The 11,508-nt window shown below is 44.9% G+C and overlaps 1 protein-coding gene across 8 annotated transcripts in view; it reads right to left on the reverse strand.

Moving 5' to 3' along the window:
* The window catches only part of braf (B-Raf proto-oncogene, serine/threonine kinase), a 33,818-nt gene extending 23,484 nt beyond the window's left edge, over positions 1-10,334 (reverse strand). The window contains exons 1-3 of one of the 8 annotated variants that reach the window (XM_085138434.1): positions 10,100-10,325; positions 890-991; positions 496-783 (exon numbers count right to left, since the gene is read on the reverse strand). In XM_085138434.1, the coding sequence (XP_084994560.1) occupies positions 496-783; positions 890-991; positions 10,100-10,255 (546 nt within the window). In that variant the 5' untranslated portion in view covers positions 10,256-10,325. The other 7 variants (XM_085138438.1, XM_085138433.1, XM_085138436.1 and 4 more) reach the window with 7 other exon arrangements.
* Positions 10,335-11,508: the final 1,174 nt, after the last annotated feature.

The raw sequence follows: 11,508 nt of genomic DNA on the forward strand, positions 1-11,508 counted from the left end.
ACGTGCTTTTTATCCAACAGTCATACTAACTGTGACAAACTCAGGGTTAGTATCTGCCCAATGCTCGACTGTCAATTGAATGGAAATACAAATACATGAAGGGACTTGTAACATTTATGCCTTAATGTAAAACCATGTTTTATTTTAAACTAGAGATTTTTATTGCTGTGAGTATCTGACAGCGAGTGAGACCGTGCACTTTGCTGCACGCCGTCTTTCATCTCTGAGGTTTTATGACAAACTAATAATCACGTGTTCCTCAGCAACACGTTACATGTTACACTGTATCATCATTAACTCAGCAAGAACTAAGTCAACATGAAAAAGCAGTTTGTGAAAGACCAGATGCAAAGATCACCAAGAGGATATATAAACTCTGAACATCTAATATCTGCTGCAAATGAAAATAAGCGCTGGCTTCTCAGGAGTCTCGTCAATCAGACTTTCGTGCCTTAAAATCCACATAAACATCCCGAGAGAGCGGCTCACACTTACCACTGTTCGCTGTTTGTTGGGCAGGAAGACCCTGACAATGGGTTTCTGGGGGGAGCGAGGGTTGGCTCGGCTTGTGTCAGTGGGGGTCTGCAGGACAGCCAAAGTGTTTGGGGCCGAGTGGAAAGCCTGAGGCCCCGCACCAACCCCACAACCTCCTATCTTGACTTCCAGAAGGGCTGGTATAGCAGACTGAGAGCAGGAGAAGTCTGCGCTGTTACCGATGGCCTCCAGCAGCTGCTGCTCCCTCTGCTGCAGAGCGTCCAGTTTACTGGTGTACTCCTCGTAGGCCTGCCAAAGAAGAACCGTGAGGAACGAACTCGACAGCTTCAACACCTCCAGTGACATTTACCAGGGTCACAGCAGGTTCTGTTCACACAAGCTGAAACGATCTTACCTCTAGATAAATGGAGGGAGGGTTGTGTTCTCCACCAAACTTGTCCAGGAGAGCCTCCAGATGTTCTTGTGTTAACTTTATCATCTGTTTGATGTTCCAGATCTGCAAGGAAACACGGTGAAACATAAATACCTGCACGACTAAAAAACATATTATACCAGCTTTACCAGGATCAGATAACATGGACCCCTGGAGATGTACAGATGCAATCAGTAAAAACAATAAAAATAATAAAGTATTTAATTGGTTCTTTCTTTCTACTTTTAGGACCTCGGTGAAGTAGCTGGGCACACTGGGGCTGTAGCTCCTTTACTAACAGGTTGGTGTTCGATCGCTGGGTGTTTGGTGGAGACACCTGTGGCGCATTTTTGTCACGGGGTAGGAAAGAACGACACAAGAGCCAACCCTCCATCACCGGCTTATCACATGCAGAGAGATGAAACGAGCTAAACTAAATAATTGATGCATCATTTATAGCGCTCAGGGGTTAAAGGTGGGCCAGAAGCAGCATTAGGTTCATTACTCAAAAAAAGTAATGTTTACACATTACTCATTACTTTTCTTTAAACCAAATGTTACTGTTTCTACCAGAGTACACCTGTTACACTACTTTTGTCTTTCTCTGTAAAATGATCTGAAATATTGCATAATTACCAGCTCGCAATATAAATCTGAGACTACAGACTCACACCAACAAAAACCCTTATGCTAACACACACACACACACACACACCATCTTCTTTTAGTTTTTTCATGTATGAACTCAAACCAAACACACACAGTGAAGATGAACACCAGAGCGACCGTTACATCGATTCTCCGTCACAAACACGAACAGGTTGACATGGATGCTGCACCGCTGCCTTTGTTACCTGATGAAGTTCAGCATGATGTAGCCGCTTCTGTCCTGGGTGCAGTTTTACTGTTGCACTAATTGCTCTAAAGCACTAAAGTAGTGACCATATCTACACTTACTTTGACATCGGGCCTGTAGCCCAAGTGTTCGGGACGAAAAGCAGCAAGCTCAGTGTTTTTTTTTCCCCCTCTTTCTACCCACCCAGTGTGCAGATAAGCGAGAATTTTGTTAACACAAGTAGCAACACAATTGTAACTACAATTACTGAAACAGTAGTCTGATTACTCTGATTACTGTAATATCTACAAGTTGTTGTTTGAGGCACTTCAGCATCTAGCGAGTGTTGGAGCGGAGCGAGGATGAAGACAGAAACGTGTAAAACACACAGTAAATACACAAAGTGCTTCAGTGTGTCAGCTAATGCTAATGTATTACTCGCATAGAGAGAAGTGAGAGCTAATTCCCCCAAAACAGACAGACAGGAAAGGAAAAGAGAGCTCAAAGGAAGGACAGCTCAGCCCTACGTTTTTCTCACTGTTATCCCGACTGTACTCATTATTCTGTGGACGCAAAGTCATCATCTACAATGCAGGCGACAGGAAGCAGAAATTAGCTTTCGCTGAAAGGTAGATGGTCTATGCCAGGGGTGAGCGATTCCACGCCTCGAAGGCCGGTGTCCTGCAGGATCTCACCCTGGGTCCGCACACCTGAATCCCATGATTAGTTCATTACCAGCCCTCTGGAGAACTTCAAGACATGTTAAGGAAGTAATTTAGCCATTTAAATCAGCTGTGTTGGATCAAGGACACATCTGAAACCTGCAGGACACCGGCCCTCGAGGCCTGGAGTTGGACACCCCTCGTCTATGCCTTAGCATTGGGTGAGGAGGTCAGTAAGTGAAAGAAAATGTTTAACGATGTGAAGTGCTACTAGGGCTGCCACAAACGATTACTTTGATAGTCGACTAGTCACCGATTATCTTTGCGATTAGTCGACTAATCAGATCATCATCCATTGGACATAAAACATACAGCTTATTGCACCAGCAGCATCTGCTCTTATATAACTATCATTAGCTTACAGCTTGAAGTGTTTAAGGTCTGTGCTAACTAAAAATAAAGACAAGATGATAGTTTATTACATTTTAATGAAATTTGCAGATTGTTTCAGTGAAGCTTAATAAACTCAGCCGTCTGCTCATTGCTATCTATAACAGGACTCCTGAGTATATTCTCAGCATCTCACACTTCTAATAATCAGCTGTGTAAAAACTATAATTTTAATCTCAGCCAAAACGATTTACTCACGATTTACAAATAAAATGCTTTAAAAAAAAAGCCAAACAATAACATCTTTAAGTTATTTAAGTGACTAACCTGAGTAGTGAAAGACAGCGGTGGGTTTGAAAATGGTTTGCCGGGAGTCCGGTGTTCTCACGGCTCTAGTTAGCCTAGCCCCCGGCTAGCTATCGAGCTAGTGGGTAACAGACGTCTCCGAAAACGTCGGAGCGCTTTTGAAAATATGTGGTGTCTTGATAAACTGAGCAGATATTTGAGGTTTACACAGCTACATTCTCGCCTGAAAATATGTTAAACGTTTATTTTGTGACCCAGAAAGAATAATAAGAGTAATATTAAAACTAACTAGCTGCCGCCATTGTTGGAAACTGAGCTGGGCCGCGCTATGAATTCTGGGACACAGCTTCTTCTTCTTCGGGGTTTAACGGCAGCTGGCATCCTTGTACATGCAGTGCTGCCATCTCCTGTTTCAGTCCGTTATTACACTCTTAAATCCTGCTACTTATTCCTGTGTCTTTTGGGATCTTAAAAAGCTTCAAACGTGACTAGTTGACTAATCGTGGCAGCCCTAAGTGCTACACATTTATGCGGCATCATTCATAATTGAAGAACGTGAATAATGGTTTAAAACACCTTCCTTATTAGTGTGTAAATGTCACTTAATATCTGAGTGTTTCTTGATTTTAGATTAGTCGTTTAGTCCAGTTTACTTTTCCTCATTTAGTCGACCAAGTGTCAGGAACAAGGGTGATGTACAGAGCTGCAGAACAAAACAGAGGGACAAAGCTGATGAGGCATACCATGAAGACATGGGAAAGAGTTGAAGCCAGGTTAAGAAGAGAGGTGTCAATCAGTGCGTGGCAGTATGGTTTCATGCACCGAGTGGAAGAGCACTACAGATGTGACGCTTCACCGAGTCTTTATGGATCAGAGAAAGCAGATGATACCGTGCCAAGAGAGGAGCTGTGGTTCTGCATGAAGAAGTCAAGAGTGGCAGAGAAGTATGTGAGGGTGGTGCAGGACGGGCGTGAGGGTGGTGAGATTACATCAGGGATCTGCTCTGAGCCCACTCTGGTGAGCAGTGCTAATGGGCAGATTGACAGGTGAGGCCAGAGAAGCACCTGTTTGCAGACGACACTCATCTGTAGTGAGAGTAGAAATCCAATATCCTATGAGGTGGAGGAATGCTCTGGAGAGAAGAGATGAAAATCAATAGAAGCATAAGTATAAATACGAGTCGGGCAGGTGGGACAGTGCAGACGCAAGGAGTAGAGACAGTGATGGTAGAAGAGCTTCAGTAGCTGGGGTCAACCATCGAAAGAAGTGAACACACGAAGAGTATAGGCAGAGTGGAGGTGAGTGCAGGGGTGAAGCGTCAAAGTAGGATAGCAGCAAGAGGGAAGCAGACGGTTATAAGATGGTAATGAGACTTGCTATATGCATGGCTGGGTGTTGTTTGTGGCTGAGCTGCAGAGCAGGGATGGAGCTGACGCCACAACAGACAATTATGCCTCCACTACTGAAGCAGGACAGGGAACCTGGAGGAGAGACAGCAGAGCACAAAGCAGAGGGCTGACTCAAGTGAGTGCTAGGAAGTGACTTCACAAGTCACTTCCTTCTTCAATGGCCTGTACCAACACAGAGCAGAGCAGCTACCCGAACGCTACTCCAACAGAGGTGGATCATGTTAATAATTTCACCTCCTCACTGCGTACGACTCTGGATACTGTAGCTCCAGTGAAAACTAAGGTCTCAAATCAGAAGTACCTGACTCCGTGGTATAATTCTCAAACACGTACCCTAAAGCAGAGGACTCGTAAGCTGGAGAGGAAATGGCGTGTCACAAATTTAGAGGATCATCATTTAGCCTGGAGAAATAGTTTGTTGCTTTATAAGAAAGCCCTCCGCAAAGCCAGAACAGCTTACTACTCATCACTGATTGAAGAAAATAAGAACAACCCCAGGTTTCTCTTCAGCTCTGTAGCCAGGCTGACAAAAAGTCAGAGCTCTTTTGAGCCAACCATCCCTTTAACGATAACTAGTGATGACTTCATGAACTTCTTCACAAATAAAATTTTTATCATTAGAGAAAAAATTACCAATAATCATCCCACAGATGTAATATTATCTACAGCTACTCTTAGTTCCATTGATGTTAAGTTAGACTCTTTTTCTCCAATTGATCTTTCTGAGTTAACTTCAATAATTACTTCCTCCAAACCATCAACGTGTCTTTTAGACCCCATTCCTACAAAACTGCTCAAAGAAGTCCTGCCATTGATTAATTCTTCGATCTTATATATGATCAACCTATCTCTAATAATCGGCTATGTACCACAGGCCTTCAAGGTGGCTGCAGTTAAACCTTTACTCAAAAAGCATCTCTAGACCCAGCAGTCTTAGCTACTTATAGGCCAATCTCCAACCTTCCTTTCATATCAAACATCCTTGAAAGAGTAGTTGTCAAACAGCTAACAGATCATCTGCAGAGGAATGGTTTATTTGAAGAGTTTCAGTCAGGTTTCAGAGCTCATCACAGCACAGAAACAGCTTTAGTGAAGGTTACAAATGATCTTCTTATGGCCTCTGACAGTGGACTCATCTCTGTGCTTGTCCTTCTTGACCTTAGTGCAGCGTTCGATACTGTTGACCATAATATTCTATTAGAGCTATTAGAACATGCTGTAGGTATTACAGGTATTGCACTGCAGTGGTTTGTATCATATCTATCTAATAGACTCCAGTTTGTGCATGTAAATGGAGAGTCCTCTTCACACACTGAGGTTAATTATGGAGTTCCACAGGGTTCAGTGCTAGGACCAATTCTGTTTACATTATACATGCTTCCCCTAGGCAGCATCATTAGAAGACATAGCATACATTTACACTGCTGTTCTGTCATTGCGCGCTCGTAGCTAGTACTAGCAAAATAAATGCAGTTATTTTATTTATAGCGGTAATCTGTTCAAGTATTAGTATAACACTAGTCTATTTTTATGTTTGTGAAGTAGGGGCTGGCGATATATCGAACTTACTCGATGTATCGCTGGTTTTTCCATGGATGAAATCGCTTTATCATAAGCTGTTTGCAAAACATGCTGTAAAACTATTGTCGCTAAAAGGCAGCAGCGCCACAAATGTCTTCCACCAGCTGAAAAGTCATTACCTGCAAAATGAATGTTTAAAACTCTGCATGTGACCGTCTCTCTACGCACCAAAGAACAAGTTAAATAAACCAACTTTAGGTCAGTTGTTTTATAGTTGCTATCCAGACTTTTGTGTCTGTAATCTGAGGTCATCACATTTTTTATTTTCTCATTTTTATATGTTGTAAATAAAACAGAGCACCCTTTTTAGTATTGACCACAGACTTACTGTCACAGTCATTTGTGGAAAACCTCTGTGTGGGTAAAATAAAACGTTTCAATTCATTCAGACTTTTTGTTTTCATGTCTATTTGAATGAGTAAACCAGTGCAGTGTTCGACACTACGTGGTTAAAAATAACATTTAAGGTTATTTACACATATCGTGATATCGGGTAAAATGTCGTGATATCAGGTAAAAAAACAAACAAACGTGATATCAGGTAAAATATCGTGATATCAGGTAAAAAATAATAATTTTTTAAAAATCGCGATATCAGGTAAAACATCGCGATATCAGGTAAAACATCGCGATATCAGGTAAAATATTGTGATATCAGGTAAAAAAAACAAAAAACAAACGTGATATCAGGTAAAAAAATAATAATTAAAAAAAATCGTGATATCAGGTAAAATATCGTGATATCAGGTAAAAAAACCAAACAAACGTGATATCAGGTAAAAATACCGTGATATCAGGTAAAAAAATAATAATTAAAAAAAATCACGATATCAGGTAAAATGTCGTGATATCGGGTAAAATGTCGTGATATCAGATTTTCCTCATATCTCACGGCCCTCTCAGACAAACTGTTTTTATTACAGTGGAAGTGTAATGCGATGCATTCAGTTTAGCCGCAGGGTCATGCAGTGGTCATCATGCTACGCTCTATAGACTTGACTTCATGTGTGTAAAACAAATGTATAAATGTAAAAAAATACTAACTTGGGGAAATAAAAAAGGCTCAAATCTCTAATAAACAGATAACAAATAAATACATGGTATTGTCTCATTGTCAAAGAAGACGGGCAGAGGAGACAACATGATGCTGATGGAAGGGAAGCGGACATTTCTGTCTTCTCTGATCTCACTGACGATTCTTCACCACAGCGATGCACTTTGACTGCTTTACACTCTTTAGCGTTAGGAGGCGGCTAATCGCTTCTAGATGCTAGAGCGAGATTTCCCTTCCAGGCCTGCAGTTAGCCGTTTGATCTGTTTCTGAAACAAAAGTTTTTGTTTCTTAAAAGCGTATCACTGTCCTAACGCTGCCCATGAACAGCTGCTCTGTTGCTGAGGATCAATCGTTTGGGAAACTGAAGCAACGCCTCCTCTGGCCTCCTCTCTTCCACTCCAAGGTTTTTATGCCACTACTCCACATCTTTGCTCTCCTGTGCTTCATCGCATTTTGCTGGTCATCTCTGCACTTCGCTTCCTGTCATCTGACCTCCGTGTGTGGCTCACAGCTGATCACTGGACAGTTGGTTTCCATTGATAATGTTTTACGGTCCAACTCCTCAAACCTGGAAACAGTACTGTTTGGATCTGGCTCTGTGCACACACTAAGTGATGTGAATTGCACTTTTAGAAAAAAGGAAGAGTTTTTAAAGCAAAGCTTTTTATACTAATGTTAAAACAACGGTTCCCCAGCATTAATCAATAATCCATCCTCACCATCTTTGACTTTTCCTCTCAGGGTCAAGCTGCAAACAGACTGACCCTGCTCTCAAAGTCTCCATGATTCTGTTCATCTGGACATGAATCAACTTTTGATTGAGTTCATGGTCCAGATGAACAGAATCAGCTTCCTGGGATTTCCACACCTGGACTCTGGTCACACATTAATGACCACATCCTGTAAATATGGACACTTGTGACAGTTGGTTCAGGGGGTTGGAAAGCTCATCTGTAACCGGAAGGTTGCCGGTTGGATCTCCCTGCTCTCTCTGTCCTGGTCGTTGTGTCCTTGGTAAGACACTTCACCTACCACCTACTGGTGTTGTCCAGAGGGGCCGATGGTGCGATATGGCAGCCTCGCTTCTGTCAGTCTGCCCCAGGGCAGCTGTGGCTACAACTGTAGCTGCCTCCACCAGTGTGTATGTGAGAGTGAATAAATAGTGGAATTGTAAAGCGCTTTATAAATGCAATCCATTATTGACATGTCCAATTTTCAAACACAAGCTCAGCTCTCATTACTTTAATCACTGTGGAGCTTTATCCAAGTTTCCAATGCACAGCAGGTTCAAACAGGTTCAGATAGTTTCTACAAAGTCCTGAAAATAATCAGTGAAGCTAATTCAATAACCAGCCAAACACAAACTTACAGAATTTAGAAATGATTCTTTTTAAATAGAAAAGCTACGGTTTACTGATTGTTTATGTTTACACAGCTGGAGACGTGCTGGGAAATGCAACATGAAGGTCGTGTCAGGGAATAAAGACTGATTATCTACCCAGCTGCACAGCAGCAGAGCTGGATAAGCGATGGATCAGTTTGCTAACTGTACAGTTAGCAGCCTTGAATCATCCCAGTGTTCTGGGACGACGTTTAATCCTCTCAGGGTGATGTTCAAACTGAGGCACCAAAATATTCATCCCGGGTTTCCCTTTAAATCTGTAGTTAGAGCCATGAAATAATTTCTGATATTTTTAACCAAACATGGAATATTCTCAGTGAGAGAGATGATCCAGAAACGACTCAAACCAGCTGCTGGGGAACGGTGCAGCAGGGACAGGTGAGGTTGCTTTGCAGAGACTTCATATAAAGCAGCGTGTGTGCGTGGACCAGGGCTCAACACGTCCTGCACCAGATGTTATCTGGAGCTTGAATGGCACATGAAAAAAGCCCTAACTACTAAACCATTTTATGAAGAGGCCTGAGACATACCTGAGCTCAGATTTGTGATTATAGACATTTGAAGAGAAACCAGCAGCCGACACGCTCAGACCACCACACCGCAGATGCTCCAGAGACTGAAATCCAGAGTCAGCGCAGTCTTTAAATGCTTTTATTTTTAGTCTCTGGTGAGCTCAGACCCTGGAGCTCTCACTACAGAGCTGCAGTGACAGAGACGTGGACACAGGAACTCTCCAAATGTTCACGCAGGAGTTCTGGACCCTAAAATGGGTGCTGCCAAAGCCTGTGGCGGATTTCTCATGTTCTGTGTGACACAGCAGGGAAATGTGTTCACGTCAGACACGAGCTGCAGTGTTGTTTGTTCCAAACTTTAACACAAAGCTACCCTGCTGTGCGCTCCGGGCTGCTGTCGTGGTCCAGCAGGGAGGCCTGTGACCTGCAGAATCACGGCTAGGCTACGTGGTCAGTGCAGACGCCGCTGAGGACACAGCCTGATGCTTTCTGCGTGTGCGTGTGGAGGAGTTGCGGAGATGCTAGTCATCTTGTGTCACATTAGTAAAAGTAGCATGTGTGGCTAAATCACACCTCAAACACACAAGCACGACTCGGGCTAGCCTCCAGGTCCCCCATCAGCATCCCCGGCAGCAGCCCTCTGAGCGCAGGCCTCGCAGCCCCGCTCGCCGTCAAACTTTGTCCGCACCACAATTGCGCACGACACAGCACGAAGCGCTAAACTGCGTCTTTGTGCTTTGAACAGCGGTGTGTGCGCGCGCGTGTGTGTGCGCGTGCTGTTGTCGCAGCAGGCTGCAGATGCTGTGAGGCTGGAGAGAGAGGCGAGCAGGCCCGACACAAACACAGCTCCGCAGCCCGGAGCTTCCCCGCCACGGAGCCCGGCCCGCGAGCCGGGCGAGCCGGGGCCGCTCTCATCTCCAGCCCTGCGCCGCAGCCCACCGCCCGGGCTCCAGCCGCCCTTTCCCGAACCTTTCCATCCAATTACCTCCGCTCGGAGCCCGTGTCCCCTGCCCAGCTTCGACCCGCTGCCGTGGGGCTTACCTCCTCATCCTGCGGACCTCCCGGGATCCCCGACGAGCAGGACGAGTCCAGTCCGGCGCCCAGCTCGTCCAGGCCCCGCTCCCTGCCCGGCTCCAGCTCCGTAGTGTCTCCGTTAAAGACGGGCGGTGGGGACTCGGCGCTGCTCAACGCCGCCATTTTAAACTGCGAGAAAGTGAGTGGAAAATAATCGAGGAAAACGCAACCCGGTGCTGAGGACAGGAGGGGGAGACAGAGGCACGGGCCAGAGCTCCGGACCTCTTTCGATCGAGTAAAACCGGAAAAAGCAGCCGTTTGAAACGACCGCGGAGCTTCTTACAGCCTCGCTGCGTCCACCTGCCGCTGCGAGCTTCAGGTGCCCGCTGAACACGCAGCAGTGCTGCAAGGTAGCAACCCTGGATGACCTGAAGCGTGCCGAGTGCCAGGATTCAGCCCCTCAGGAAACACGGGCTTAGCATGAGCGAACCGTGGCTGATTATGAGTGTGCGCTCAGCCAAAGTGAAACAAGTCCGCACACAGATGGCAGGGAGACCCGAACATTAACATCTGAATTAAAACTTTTATTCACATGAGAGGCCACGTCCACTTATTTAGCAGCCTAGATCACAAGTGGGGAACTCCAAGTGTCCAGGGCCGGTGTCCTGCAGCTTCTAGATACCTGAATCAAATGATTAGTTCATAAGTCTGTGAAGGTTCTCAATCATCCAGCTCATCGTAGTCAAAGGAGCTGCAAAGAAAAGCGTCTGGACTTCTTTAAGTTGCTTGAAGACGTTTCACCTTCATCCGAGAAGCTTCTTCAGTTCTGATTAGTTCATAACCAGACCTCTGGAGAACTTCAAGACATTTAAATCAGCTGTGTTGGATCAAGGACACGTCTAAGACCTGCAGGACACGGCCCTGGAGGCCTGGAGTTCCCCACCCCTGCAGTAAATGGATGGGCTGCTACTTAAAGAACACCTTAATACTCAATGTGAGCACTCAAAGCACTTTCTCCTACAATGAGACGTCTCATTCACCCAGTCGCACACACTCATCGTGCTTTTATCTGTGCCCAAGTACTGTCCCACACACACACACACTTCAGTTTTATTTATATAGCGCCAAATCACAACAAAAGTCGCCTCAAGGCGCTTCATAGATACAGAGAAAAACCCAACAACCATATGACCCCCTATGAGCAGCACTTTGGCGACAGTGGGAAGGAAAAACTCCCTTTTAACAGGAAGAAACCTCCAGCAGAACCAGGCTCAGGGAGGGGCGGGGCCATCTGCTGTGATTGGTTGGGGTGAGAGAAGGCGCACACACACTGCATCCATCGGAGTGTCTCAGGGTTCAGTATGTTGCCCAATGATACTTCACCTCTTGGACAGCAGGAGCTGGCAATCATCCTGATTGGTCGATGACTCCTCCAG

This window comes from Neolamprologus multifasciatus, chromosome 17 (genome assembly GCF_963576455.1).
Source record: "Neolamprologus multifasciatus chromosome 17, fNeoMul1.2, whole genome shotgun sequence".
Classification (NCBI taxonomy): Eukaryota; Metazoa; Chordata; class Actinopteri; order Cichliformes; family Cichlidae; genus Neolamprologus; species Neolamprologus multifasciatus.